The 14,990-nt window shown below is 37.7% G+C and overlaps 2 protein-coding genes across 5 annotated transcripts in view; one reads left to right on the plus strand and one right to left on the minus strand.

Annotated features, from left to right (window-relative positions):
* Window positions 1–10,272, minus strand: part of LOC137062774 (C2 domain-containing protein 2) — a 31,427-nt gene extending 21,155 nt beyond the window's left edge. The window contains exons 1-3 of the mRNA XM_067433683.1: window positions 9,308–10,272; window positions 6,956–7,051; window positions 6,632–6,751 (exon numbers count right to left, since the gene is read on the minus strand). Coding sequence (XP_067289784.1) covers window positions 6,632–6,751; window positions 6,956–7,051; window positions 9,308–9,565 — 474 coding nt within the window. The 5' untranslated portion in view covers window positions 9,566–10,272. The remainder of the gene's footprint in view (window positions 1–6,631; window positions 6,752–6,955; window positions 7,052–9,307) is intronic.
* A 1,061-nt stretch (window positions 10,273–11,333) lies between these two features.
* Window positions 11,334–14,990, plus strand: part of LOC137061986 (inactive serine/threonine-protein kinase TEX14-like) — a 35,405-nt gene continuing 31,748 nt past the window's right edge. The window contains exons 1-4 of one of the 4 annotated variants that reach the window (XM_067432727.1): window positions 11,334–11,426; window positions 12,149–12,299; window positions 13,337–13,451; window positions 13,542–13,707. In XM_067432727.1, the coding sequence (XP_067288828.1) occupies window positions 12,170–12,299; window positions 13,337–13,451; window positions 13,542–13,707 (411 nt within the window). In that variant the 5' untranslated portion in view covers window positions 11,334–11,426; window positions 12,149–12,169. Of the gene's footprint in view, window positions 11,427–12,148; window positions 12,300–13,335; window positions 13,452–13,541; window positions 13,708–14,990 lie in introns of those variants that run through there. The other 3 variants (XM_067432726.1, XM_067432725.1, XM_067432728.1) reach the window with 3 other exon arrangements.

Here is a 14,990-nt window from a genome sequence, read left to right on the forward strand (position 1 = left end):
ATAAATATTTAGATATGATGATCAAACACTAGATTTCTTTAAATGTGAAATTTCAAAACTTAAATAACTTGCATCCTAATCTTTTTAATGAATAATGATACTTATATAAGCAGTCACAAGTGAATATTAAGGAATGGCACATATAATTTGACCCAAGAAATGTTTAAACTAGTGCCAAAACAAACATATTATTATGTACAGTATATATACTAGATATAAACTGATACTGAATCAAGATCAAAGGCATTACCCCCCCCCCCCCCCCCGGCCCTCAAAAAATCTCACTCCAACCTAAACTTAAAAGTTGGCAACCCTGTGAATCTCTATTCTAACAATAGTTAGACAAACACAAAATTGTGTGGTGATTTAATTACAGTATGAATCTCTGAGTTTTTAAGGTTATATCACTTTAAAATTCACTGTTTATATCCTTTTTGACCCCTGCAGAGCACCGTATGGTTGCGCTTCGCTGTAATTTGGATGCATTTTAAAGATCTAGACTTTTATTACTGAAATGTTGGCAAGAATTTACAAGAGCAATGCATTTCATCACCGCTCAACAAATAAAAGCACGTAAACATTTGAAAGGGGCTGTTATTATGGAAGCGATTATATATGTTAAAATAACCACAACATTATGATCACCTCATGTGAATAAGAGGCTGTATCCACTTATTTCTGCTCATATCCATGTGGAGTAAAATGACATATTTTATTTTGAGATAAAATACAAGACAGAAAACCATTTTAACTATAATGTGCATTTATATTATTTTCCTATTTTAAACTGATTTAAATAATTAAATAATAATTAGGATTTTATTTTCCTATTATTAAATTAAATATGCATTTATTCTTCTTAAGGCGGGCGTACTCGGTGCGATTGTTGCTGTCGTACGAACTCGCAGACTATTTTTTTTTTCTCGGGAGAAATCGCGTGGACATCGTGGATGCTCGTATGGTCGCGGCTTGCACCGTGTGAGAGGAAATACGAGACAAGCCGAGCACATTAAAGGGGCGGTGAAACGCTGTTTCCTGCACTCTGAGCTTTTTCCACTGTTAAAGACTTGGATTCCCATCCTAAACATAGACGAAGTTTCAAAAACTAATGTTGGACGTTTGATGGAGTATTTCTGTGTCAAAAATACTCCTTCCGGTTTCTCACAAGTTTCAGAGTTTTTTTCGAGTATGGGTCGGCTTGACGTTAATAGAGCGGAAGGTCCTTGTGTGGGCCGTACGGGCTCTTCTCCCGGTAGGGTGCGCGTGCGTGACTAGAGCGAGAGAGGAAACGCACACCCATACACACTCTCAGCTGCAGATCCAGTCGATCCAGGGGCCGCGCTCCACTTTATTCCTATGGGTGACGTCGAGCGACTTCAACGCTTCAGCACAGCATTCTGGGAAGGCAGCGCTGCATCTGAACCGATTTGAACGCAGAAATGACGGGAAGCTTCACAACATCGCTTCAGTCGCGTCGCAAAGTGGATCTCCACCGTTCACTGCTGTCAGAACTTCACCAAATCATACCAAAGAAGTGTGTTTTTGATGGAGCGGTCCCAGCGATAAAGGTTCGGTCCTGCTTTGGAAGCAGCCGGTGAGTTAAACTGCTTCAGATGTCTGTGCTGTCGGCTATCGTCGCGTGAGTAAACGTCAGTAAACGACACGATCGCGTGCTTCGTCATTCAGATGCGCTAACAGACTCCACTGCTGTTCTCTGTATAACGTTACACTAGTCTGACGTGCAAAACCGTTCTGCTTGCTACTGCTAAGGTTTAGTCGCATACAATAGTCCATAAACCGAATCATGTCCTCATAAACTACGAGTAAAGACACACAAATGTTGACAGGCCACTTAATACAGTCCACACCACAGAGACGGACGTCCTGCTGCTGCTGTTTCTCCTGTTCAGTTTATTTCTGCCTCCGAATGATTCTGGATCAGATCTGTATTAGTTTAATCTGATGCCATGGTTCATTAGGGTAGCGTTTTCTTCTCCACACTTGAGGACGTCACCGCTTTGCGCTCGTCATTCTTTAGCTCCGCCCACACGATACGCCTCCAGGCGCTCGGTTTTTTCCGGAAAGACTCGGTACAGCCCATATTTCTTTTATAAATATAATAAAACTAAAGACTTTTCGAAGATATGAAGGATGCAATTCAATTCTATAGGTACTCAAGATTGACGTGAGATTGACTGAAACAGAGTGTCTCACCCCCCCTTTAAGAGCCCCTCCCGACCTTACGATAATTTTTAAACATGTCTAAAAAGTTTGGGGAGTCGGCCCAATTTTTACCAGCATATGACTGTCCCACATTGCCAAATCATGCACAAGCACGTCACATAGGCTCAATCTATGAGTATTATTAGCTCGGTGGCTGCAAACATACAGCATTCACACACACACACACACACACACACACACACACACACACACACACACACACACACACACACACACACACACACACACACACACACACACACACACACACACACACACACTTTCTCTCTCTCTCTCACGCGCACCCTTCCCTCTCCCTCTGGTTGTTTCGGTTGAAAGGAATGGCTACTGTTCTCTGATTTTCAACAAATCATTTGCACACATTTTTTCTTTATTTTTTGTATCTGAAGCTATATCAGCAACATTGAAAGCTCCGGTGTCTGTGTTTAACGCGAAAGCTTGTGTGATCGCGGCCGGCTCGCGGTGCAAACAGTCGTGCCGTGTACCAGCTGATTTGAAGCGATGATCAAATTAAATGACTCGTAACGTCTGCAATATCTCACGACCTCCCGAGTGTCCGAATTCGCACAGTGTACGCCCACCTTTATACCAAGCATATGGCATTATATTTACAGCATGCAATCATGTTATTGAGCACATGAGCAGCGTTCCCGATCACAAAACTCACTCCTCTACTGGGAATATCGGAATAAGTTTATCACTGAGGTGCACATTTATTTTTACAGACATCCACGTGAAAAACAATTATCGTCCGAATAGGGCTTATTTCGATTAGCGATTTCAGAAAAATGCTGCTTGAAAAACTAACTGGACTAAACGACAGCTCTATGCTGACCTAATATCAGATATAAATGAAACAATAAATGCTGCTGCTTCAAATCAGCAAGGCAGAAAAATACAGCGACCTACAACAGAACAACATAACACTGCCTACTTCAAACTCACAATAAACAAAGGGTCCAGAGCATTCTCGTATTCACAACAGCTCATTGAGCCGCAGGGCCTACCGCACATGGAGGAATGGGCTGTCATGTCCAAGCACGACTGCTTTACATTTCTGGAGACTGAACTCGAGTGAAACGAGGAGGAAAAAAATGACAGGACGCCAAATTCCTTTCCAATGCTATCAATTTCATTCCTAAATCACATGGAACAATAGTCTGAAGAGGTAGCAAATGCTAACCAGTTACTAGCTCAGAGATTTATATAATCAGGAATTGCTTCAATCGATCAAACTTCAATCTTAGCCTGAAAAGATATTCGCTTAGTTCTTGTAACCCTGCCAAGAGTGGGACCACATGGAGTTACAATAAAAGTGTTATTCCACAACCTTGTATTTGGTTGTGGGCTCTAGGGTGCAATGACCTCTAGAACAGAAACAAAAGCCCTAAATACACTGCTATTCAGCCTACAAAGCCATTCTAACAAGAGCGGGGAGCTTTCCAGTAACCGGCCTTGACCAGCAGGGGAAACAGCCAGAAAATATGCAACAGCCATATGGATTCCTCCAAAAAGAGGCTGAAATGACAAACAGAAAATAAACGTAATAGCTCCTAGAAAGGCCAGAATACCTCAAGTACATTTGACATTTGAACAACAACAGAACACCATAGATTTGGGGTGGATTCTGGAGATATACACTATATGCCCAAAAGTGTTGTGACTTCTGTCTTTACATGCACATGAACTGTAATGCCATCCCATTGTTAATCGGTAGGGTGTAATATGGAGTCGGCCCACCCTCTCTAACAGCTCCAGCTCTTCTGGGAAGGCTTTCCTCAAGGTTTAGGAGTGTGTTTATGGGGATTTTTGCCCATTCTTCTAGAAGCTCATTTGTGAGGTCAGGCACTGATGTTGGACGAGAAGGCCTGGCTCTCAGTCTCCGCTCTAATTCATCCCAAAGCTGTTCTATCGGGTTGAGCTCAGGACTCTGTGCAGGCCAGTCCAGTTCCTCCACACCAAACTCCTCATCCATGTCTTTATGGACCGACGCTTTGTGCTCTGGAGCGCAGTCATGCTGGGACAGGAAGGGGCCGTCCACAAACTGATCCCACAAAGTTGGGGGCATGAAATTGTCCATAAATGTCTTGGTGAAGCGTTAAGAGTTCCTTTTAGTTAAGGGACCAAGCCTAACCCCTGAAAAACAACCCCACCACATAATCCCCCTTCCACTAAACTTTACACTTGGCACATTGCAGTCAGGCAAGTCCCGTTCTCTAGGCATACGCCAAAGCCAGACTCGTCCATGGGATTGTCAGACTGAAGCGTGATTGGTCGCTCAGAGAACACGTCTCACTGCTCTAGAGTCCAGTGGTGGCTGCTTTACTCCACTGCATCCCACGCTTTGCATTGCTCTTGGTGATGTAAGGCTTGGATGAGCTGCTCGGTCATGGAAACCCATTCCATGAAGCTATCTACGCTGTTCGTGAGCTCATCTGAAGGCCACAGAAGTCTGGAGGTCTGGAGCTGTTGACTCTGCAGAAAGTTGGTGACTTCTGTGCAGTGCGTAACATGAAGAATGAACCTCATAGGTTCTTGCAGAAGTTCAATAAAATCCTAATTCAATCTGTTCATTTAAAGCGATCAAGTCTCTTGAAAATTAAGACTAAATCTCTCAATTCGTATGGATTAGTTATACGATCTCTTAATGCACTTTTCAAAGCGTCAAAGTGGTAGTTGCGTAGACTGTGAGTGGAGAGAGAAATTAATTTGAGTTCTGAAGATGAACGAAAGTATTACGTGTTTGGAACGACATGAGGTAGAGTAATTAATGACAGGGTGAACTATACCTTTAACAACAGGTTAAATGCATTTAGCCACTGCACTTAAGGCTAAAACGAGATTAGCATGACAATGAGTCGTGAGTAACTTATTGGTTTAAAAATAGCTGTAATTCAATTGAGCAAAGCCGGTGAGAGGTCTTAAACACAATGCATTGTCAACTACTGCAGAGGATGGTGATCTAATTTTTTTACTGGTATTAGTGGTGCAATATTAAAATAGCTCTCTGTTCAAGAGGTACAAGCGTTTCCATGAATAATTGGATGTACTAGTGCAAGTGCACGTGCTCTTTTCCTGAGGCAGACACATATTAACAGTGATTAAAATAAAGGGAGGACACTGAGCCAGAGCTTGCGATGAGGCACTTAATCTGATTCCCGTGGCGAATAAAACGGCAGACTGAGTCACGCCCTATAAATCAAAAGCGTGCATGAATCTCTCACGTCTTATTCAGGGGCAAATGTGTTTATTACTCATTCCATATGCGTCTTATAAGTAAGGGTTAACTAAAACTGTTAAAAATCATTTTCAGTCATTTAAATGAAGCTGAAATGAAAGATAAATATTAGATGACAAGCTTACACTGCAAAAAATGGTTCTCTTAGTATTTTTTTCTTGTTTCTAGTCCTAAAAATTCTTAAAACAAGAAGTATTTACTAGACAAGCAAAAGTAATTGTCTGATTTAGGAAACAATAACTCAAAATGAAGAGAGTTTTTGCTTAAAATAAGATAAATAATCTGCCAATGGGGTGAGAAAAATAATCTTAATTCAAACAGAAAACAAGATTATTTACCGTACCCCATTGGCAGATTATTTATCTTATTTTAAGCAAAAACTCTTTTCATTTGAGTTATTTGTCCCCAAAAGAAGACAAGAATTTTTAGATATTTTGACTAGAAACAAGACAAAAATACTAAGTAAGAAAAGTGTAAATGAACATAAGAAATCTTTACTCTGCACATAAATTATGTACTAAAATCACTAAAACTGAAATAAAATTTAAAGCTATAAAGAAATTATTAAAAATGACAAACGAAATCTGAACATTTAAAAAAACTATTAAAAATGAATTTCCAAATTTATAAAATACAATAACAGTATATAAAACATAACAGTTGGAGAAAAGTATTTATTGTGCATTACTTTAATTCTACATATTATCTGGTATATCCAAGTGAAAATGGGAGAACATCTGACCTTTTATCCAAACCGGTTCACGAATGTACTCATTTGATCTGTAACTTAGAAACCGAACAGAACCTGAAATATTTATTATTTATTTTACGTCATAACATTTCTTTGTTACTAGCTTTACTTTAGATTTAATTTCCATATAAAAGTCAAACTGTGTTGATTTATGCCCATGTGATTAAAATAACTATTTACTTTGATGACAACACACGTGACAAGCTTTCCTAGAATCACACAGAATGAGACGCTTGTCTACTCCAGGGAATGTTTTCAGGGAAAACTGGTTCTTCCTCCAAACCAAATACCAATATTTCTGGGAGCATTCAAAGAATGACTGTCTTGTTTGACAAGACTGATGTTTACTCAACCGTCCTCAAGTGACTTTACAAAGCAGAATTAACACTGGTTTTTACCTGCAGACGAAGTGGAGATATTTTCACACTGTATCTCAGGGGTGTTTCTGAAGACGCTGAGCTCGGTGAAGCACAGAGAGAAAACTGCAGCTTATTTCCAACCACCTGACACAGGACATTCTGCAAAAAGAAACCAACTATGACTAAGACTAGGTGACCTTAAACAGTCATAACACTGCTAATAATTTTTCTGAATCAGGGTGAATGTCAAAAGGAGAAGTCTAATATCATACTCATATCCCTATTTTGATTCAACACATGTAAACCTAAATAAAGTCCACAAATATGGGTTAGTGTGTATAAACATTCAACGCCTGCCCTTACCTTTTGACCGGGTGCTTTTGTAAAGCTTGAAATGTGGTCCAAAGCCAGTTCTGATGACTGGACACCATCTTCTTCAAAGGTCAGCTGAATCCCACTCTAATAAGAGGAATAAAGCACCAAATTAATACAATAAGCAAAAAAAGACCACAAAACCAACTTTTTAGGAAATCATGTGGGAAATTAGTGTCAAATCAACCCACTTTCTGACACTTCCTCGGCTCAAATGTTTGACTTTGTTAAAGGGGTGATGAATTGAGAAATCAACTTTGCCTTGAGCCTTTAATATATAAAAGGTTGTGGAAAATATAAGAATATCCTGTAAGTTTCAGAGCGGAAAACTCCCTTGTTAGTCAAAGAAAAGCTTTTATAGACACCAGGGGCCTCATTTATAAAACTTTCCATAGATTTCATCCTAAAAGTGTACGTACGCACAAAAGATAGATTTTGCCCACGACCCAAAAAAACAATCAGATTTATAAAAGCATGAGTACGCCAGAACCTGCGCAAAAATCCCTTTATAAATCACAGCCAGCTGCAGATTGTGCGTACGTGCATCTCCACCCCGTCTCCTCCCCGAAATCACCATATATAGAGCTTACAACGCCTAGTTTTACTACGCATGACCTCGTCTGCATATCATTTGCATGCATATTCCCATCCACGTGACACCAGGTTTAACACTGTCAAAGATACAAGACATTGACAAATATTGGATGCGTACTATAAATGCCATTTGTGCCTTACACATTACATTGCTGAAATCATTCAATATCGTTTTATGTTGTAGAATAAATATATATATATATATATATATATATATATATATATATATAAACAAAATTGAGTTAACAAAATTGAAAATAGTCTCAGATATTTATATTTTATATATATATATATATATATATATATATATATAAAAAGTAGATTCATTCATTTCCACGGGCCAAATGTTATTTTAAAAATATTTAGTTAATTTTAAACACTTCAAATCAAATAAAATTCATAATTTGAATATAGGATGTTTAGGCTATTTTTAATGGAAACATGGGCGTGCCTGTTTATTGCAGGGTAAATACAATTGTCTGACGCAGCAAATCACTGACAAAGTATTTTAAAAAGAAAACGTGCAAATATTAACTTTTTCTTCAAGTTGTATCCTTCAAATACAGTGATATTTTTCATAATTTTGTGAAGATGTCTTTACACTCCATGTCCGTGCAGCTCCGGTTGTACAGTAAGCTCTTATCATTGGACCCATTCAAACCAGACAATGGACCGCTCAACCTGTAATCGTGCCGGGTTTTTGACCTTACTTGACGGAAGTAATAGGGGATGGGAACACTAGATGAGATTCGTCTGCAATGAGGTAAAATAACACAAATACTGTTGTGTTTCTCACAGAAAGCAATCGTTTCGTGTCTTAAGACATCAATGTGTCTCCACGAGCCGCAGGGTTTAATATGGATTTGTATCTCTGTGTGTTTTTTACTCTCATAGAAATAAACCCCATTGACACGCATTATACGAGCAACGGTTGAGTTATAAATCTTCATTTGTGTTCTCCTGAAGAAACAAACACACCTACATCTCGGACGCCCTGGGGGTCAGCAGATAAACATCACAGGCTCATTTATGGGTCAACTATCCCTTTAAGATCTCCATATCTCTAGGATTGAACCTTAAAGGGCCTTTAAAATTGAAACACCAACAGGAAAGTTTGTTAAGAATCATAATCTAAAAGGATATTAATATATCTTTAATACTTCTTGAGCTACAGGCATTCAAACTTGAGGCAAAAAACACAAGTGCGTTTTTGAACTGTCACCGTTGCCATTTAATGCAACAAAGATGGATAGATTTTACTAAAAGATGTAGCAATCTCTGTAAACAAGTTTCAGAATCTCTCTACAAAATAATGATGCTGCCATTTTTCTAAAGTCATTTTTACCCCCGTCTAATTTGGCTCCAAATCTCAGGTGAAAATTGTAACTTTGACCTAACTCTACAAAATATTGGATTACTCAGTAAATATACATCTGTGACATTTGATATTTTGGCTTTTATCACTATTTATGTTTGTCTTTCTAAAGAAAAAAAATCTTAAAATCAAATATTTGAGCCAGGGATCTCTGGTTGAGTTGACACAGAAAAACCCATGTGCGATTTTAAAGACTGGATGGATGGATGGGATGAAAAGATAGACGGACAGATAGATAGACGGATAGACAGATAGATGAACAGACAGACAGACAAATGGACAGACATACAGAGACAGATAGACATACAGACAGACGAATGGACAGACAGACAGACAGACGAATGGACAGACAGACAGACAGATAGCAAACCAACCTGTGATCTACGAGCTTCCTCATTGAGGCCCCTAAACCAGGCTCTTCTCCATTCACTCTTCCAGCTTTTCAGAGACAGCACCCAACATAAAATCCCATCAGCTTCCTCTGAATCCACATGACTGAGGGCTGTTTTCCCAGCAGGAGGTTCGTTGGAAAAATACAGCACCAGGTATATAATCAAAGTGACAACCGAGGCCAGGAAGAGAGTGACCATGCAGAGCCACTGCCAGGAGAAAACAGCCTCCATAGACGACATGATGATCACAGAGCCATTCACTTCAGAGCCTGAACATGTTTCCCTCAGCCCTTCCGCATCCCAACACAACAACAACCACACTTTCCTTCCTACTATTGACTAATACTACACATTCACAAAAAGCAAAAATGAAAGTTCACAACCGGAGGGTGGGTGGAAACATGCGACCGGTGGATCGAGACGTAAATCTCATTTAAACCCGAGAAAAATACAACTATTAAACGTGATATTTATAATAACATCACATCTGCACAACTACTTAAGTTACACACTAAGTAGCATTTCTAACATACGTTATTCACAGTAAACCGAGTTTAACCGAATAAATCGCATTTAAAATTACATTTAAAAGACGGTACATTTAATATTATACCTTTGTGGGACTATTTTAGGCTAACTGAAGGCATCTCTAAATAATTAAAGCTGAGTACCCGAGGAGAAAAAAGTTCCTGAAAATCCCCCCGGTGTCGGTGAGCCACGTTACCATCGCATTAGCCGAGCAGAAAACACAAAAAGAGTTTAAAAAGTGACATTAAGTGCAGTGCTTATCTCCTATAACGGGGTTGTTCATCCTCCTGTGCGTGTAAAAGAGAGATAGAATGAGAGAGGATGTGTGTAACACACACCTCTGATTTCTAGGATTATTAGCTTTGCGTTGAGGCTCAGTCAGGACTCCTACAGCAGCGTCACCGGACGAGACAAAATAAAAGTCTCTACCACAGTTTTCAAATTAATACAAAAATAATTCCATTCAATTAATTGCAAAATACTGACAAAAATATTCATTTATCAGTCATACTAGTTTTTCTTTATATTATCATATGGGGAATTTATGGTAGCAGAAAAAAAAGACACAGGACTCTTGTGACATTTTTTTTACACATCAATGGGCGTTTCTTTGTTTATATGTCAATTTTTGCAGTGTTTGAATATGAAAATATTTTTGAGCTGTGTGATTAAATTGTTTACAGAAGTCCTTACCCTAATTTCCCATGGTATCATAATATATATACAATGGACGTAGATTTACTTTATTTTATTTTATTTTTTGAATCAGATAAAAAAACGGTTGATTCACGATTTATTCTTAAACTGTTTAATGGTTTAAAAAAATATTCTCTTTAGACATTTTTTGATTCAAGATCATTTGCCATACAGGGTTGAAACCCGTTTATGCTACAGTTGAGCAAAACATATGTTTCTGTAAATCATAATAAATAAATTATAATCTCATAATTATTTATCACATTATATTGAGAAAATGTCTCATCATAATAATGATGACAATGAAAATAATGAGAAACGTTTAGATGATTATCTGAAAAAATAACATTATTATGAAGACGTTTCTTATCGTTGACTTACAAAATAATTAACTGTGGCGGGAAGGCGCCCTTTGTCTCTAATATTTAAACAAACTGCATTTTACTGTTAAATAAACAAGAACAAACGTCACAAAACAAACCTATTATAACAAATTTCACACAAACTACATTGTTATTACTGTACGTAATGCGGGTTTTTTTTTTTTTTTTTTGCAGCCGCGCGGAGGCAGAAAGCAGAAGGAGAAATAGTGCGCGTTATTCACATTTTTTGCTAACAAATTTGATTCTAACTCGGAAGTTTATAATATAAGTCTATTTCATGCTAATCAAAAAATAAAGTCACCATTTGAAATACCTCGAATCGATTCTAGAGCAATAAAACATCTGAAATGTTGATTCATCCAATAGTATATCCATCCGCTGTTTCCCAGCGCGTGAATATGGTGAATATCAAAGAACTTCTTTCAAAACAGATTTCCATTTTAACTGCCATTTTTATCAGCGTCGCGAACGTCAACTGAATTCAAGCTCGACAGGTAAAAAAAAATAGTGCGATAAATATGTATATTCAGAATTATTACGTGAGCTTTGGCTAATTTTGTCTGCTTGCTTGCTAGCGTAGATGTTCATTGATTATATACGTTTAAGGAAAACAAAAGTCAGTAAGGAAATCTCGTTAACGTTAAAATATTTCTGCTCCCGATTAATCGGATGAATGACGGATAAAGATATTTAAAAAACACATTTTAGTACTTTCTATACTGATTAGAGTGTTTTTTTATGTAATGCAACATACTCATTTTAAGAATGTCATTTTTTGGTGAATCAGATCTTTTCCCCATGAAAATCAATTCAAAATTGAAAGTCAATTGTGAATTTAGAAAAACTCAAAAAAACAAGGAGTGCTCAGAAAAGTACATTTTAACCTCAATTACTCTAATCAATTTGCGATTTCGTATAGACCTGGGCTCATTTTTGGCTGCTAATAACCCAAAATTTAGAACCTACGCGGGGGGAAGAGATTTAAAAACGTTTTCCAAGTAAATAAGACTTGTTTTATCCTTAACTCAACAAAAAACAGAATTATGTAATCCAACATGCACATATGGTTAAATTAATAGCCATGTGTCATTGGAAGGACATTCTCCAATTTTTTTCAGGATTACCATAAAAAAAATCTTCATATATATATATATATATATATATATATATATATATAAAGCTAAAACTAATACATTTAGTAAATTGTGGTTTACAGGTGAGGAAGAAGAATGACATCATGACCGGGGTTCAGCCAATGCCCTGCCCGGTGCTTCTGGGCTCCGTGAGAGGGGGAGGTTTACCAGCACTCCTACACAGATACACAATTGAGAAAAAAGTCACAAAAGTGGAGAAAGTCCTCAAAAAAGGTTTAAATCTCAGGGGCATTTCCAGGGTTTCTGCGGTCTTAAATAAAAGATCTATTAAAAATAAAGATCTGAAAGTCTATATCATGGCATTACATTAGAGCCCTATGAGTTCTGTGATGCAGAATCCAGTCATAAAAATGTAATTTACTGTATAATGAGGAATGTCTCAGAATTTGTCAAATGTTGGATGAATAAATCAAAAGTAGGTCTGACACTTAAAGGGACAGTTCACCCAAAAATCCTCATTTCCTCGTCCTCATGTCGATCCAAACCCGTCAGACTTTCCTTCATCATATAAAGCCATCGAGTCTCTTCAGAACATCTGGAATAATCCGCTCGATCCGTATGGATCAGTTTTAGGATCTCTTTATGAACTTTCTGAAGCGTCAGTGGAAGTTGCTTAGACTGTCAATGGAGGACAGAAATCTCTGATTTCATTACAAATATCTTCATTTGTGTCATGAAGATCAACGAAGTTCAGTCAAATTTAAGAGTCCTGAAAAATTAAAACAGCAGAATAAACTATAAAACAATAAATTAAGCAGATTTCATAGGGCTCTAGATTAAATTGCATTCACTGCAAACATGATGTTCTTCCTCAGGATTTTAGTTTTCCAGCACAAATATCTAAACACTTAAATCAAGAGACATTTATGACATGCAAAATGAAGAAATGAAGTCTTGTTTTCTGAGAAATTGAACAAAATGAAGTGAGTTTATGATTAAAAAAAGAACAAATATGTGTCATTGGGTATGAAAATTACTTCTTTTCTTTTTTTTAACTCATTGGCAGATATTTGTTTTAATCATAAAATCACAAACTTTAAGCTGTTTTTTGTAAAAAATTGTGTCACTAATACAATTCATTTACATTTAGAGAACATACTAATGTATGCTCCCTTCAATTTATTCCTTAAAGTTTCTTTAATTGGTCTTAAAATTACCTTCATAAAAACTACAGAAACCCTGATTTCAGATGATTTTTTACTCTGATTGTACATGTTTCATTAATGTTTTTTGCGTGACTCCTTCCACAGGTGTGAGAGTTGACAGCATGAACAACCTGGGACAGACGCCACTCTTTTGCGCGTCTCTTCTCGGCTTTGTCAGTGTAGCAGAGAAACTTCTGCAATATGGAGCAAATCCAAATCAGTAAGGCCAAACCTTCCCAAAATCACCCATGGAGATTGTTTGAATATGAAAATAGCATACTATCTCATGTGTGATGCTTGTGCCCACCAGCCGCTGTAATGATGGAAGTACCCCCATCCATGCTGCAGTGTTCTCTAGTAATCCCTGGCTCCTGAGTTCACTTTTGGATGCTGGTGGGGACCTGCGTCTCCATGACGATCAGGGCCGGACTCCAAAGGACTGGGCCGAGGCAGGTGCTCAGGTGAACAGCCCAAAGGTCTGTGGTGCTTTGAGTTTGTATAGTTAAAAGGCAGCATCAGTTTAGCCTCTCCTCGGGTCATTTTGACCCCAAAATTAATTTATTTTTATTGAGTGTTCATCAGAGTGGTCCAAGACCTTGGGAATTGTGTTGCACTTAAACTTGGAATACACACACACACACACACACACACACACACACACACACACACACACACACACACAATATATTCAAATAAAAAAAATCCTTTTCTCAAGGGTCAATTTGATCCCCTTAGGAATGCATGGAATCTGAGAAATTTATGCACACACACAAATGAAGGCATGGGACTATAGAACATACCCAATGCAGAACACTCACATGCATACACACACATACACGTAGGAATTCCCTTTAAAATGGGAGTTCATATAACAGGGTCATATCGTTTTTCATATAATTTTCAAATAAAAATAAATCAGGCAGAATGCACATACATATGGTTAGATTGTAAGATATTTACAATGCAGAACAACCCTCCACACACACACACACACACACACACACACACACACACACACACACACACACACACACACACACACACACACACACACACACACACACATACACTCAAATGCTAAATAAATTGTGAAATTATAACAGGAATTTTCAAATAAATATTCAAGGCTTCACCTTCCCCTGCTTCCACCTTATTAATTTGAATTATTACAATATCTGACACTTCAGTATATGCTAAAACTTTACCAAAAAAATATTTAATAATATGATATAATTTTATAATATAGTTGGAGTGCATTTGCTCCATATAGACTGAGCAATAAGGCCATCTAGTGGCAAGTCATGATATCATGTTATAAAATAAAATCTCACAAGAGGTAATCAGAGACACCCAATGTGAGGTATTTTAAGTTGAATTAAAATGTTAGTTCACCCGAAAATGTTGTCATTATTTCCTCATCCTCATGTCATTCCCAATCCGTAAAAACGTTCATCTTCTGACAAAAATAAGGATATTTCTGATGAACTCCCAGAGCTCTCTGACTCCTCCATAGACAGCAACGGCCACTTTCAAGCTCCAGAAAGGAAGTAAAGACATCGCTAAAATAGTCATGTGACTCCAGTGGTTCAGCCTTAATGTCATGAAGAGATGAGAATACTTTAGTGCACAAAAACACACAAAAATAATGACTTTAATCATCAATCTCTTCTCTGTTACTCTCTGACTAATCTACACTATTCACTTTGTTAGGCTATTCACAAAGTACAGCGCTTCCTAGTTTTACGGCAAAACACTGGCT

The sequence above is a fragment of the Pseudorasbora parva genome, chromosome 23 (assembly GCF_024679245.1).
Source record: "Pseudorasbora parva isolate DD20220531a chromosome 23, ASM2467924v1, whole genome shotgun sequence".
In the NCBI taxonomy this organism is placed as follows: Eukaryota; Metazoa; Chordata; class Actinopteri; order Cypriniformes; family Gobionidae; genus Pseudorasbora; species Pseudorasbora parva.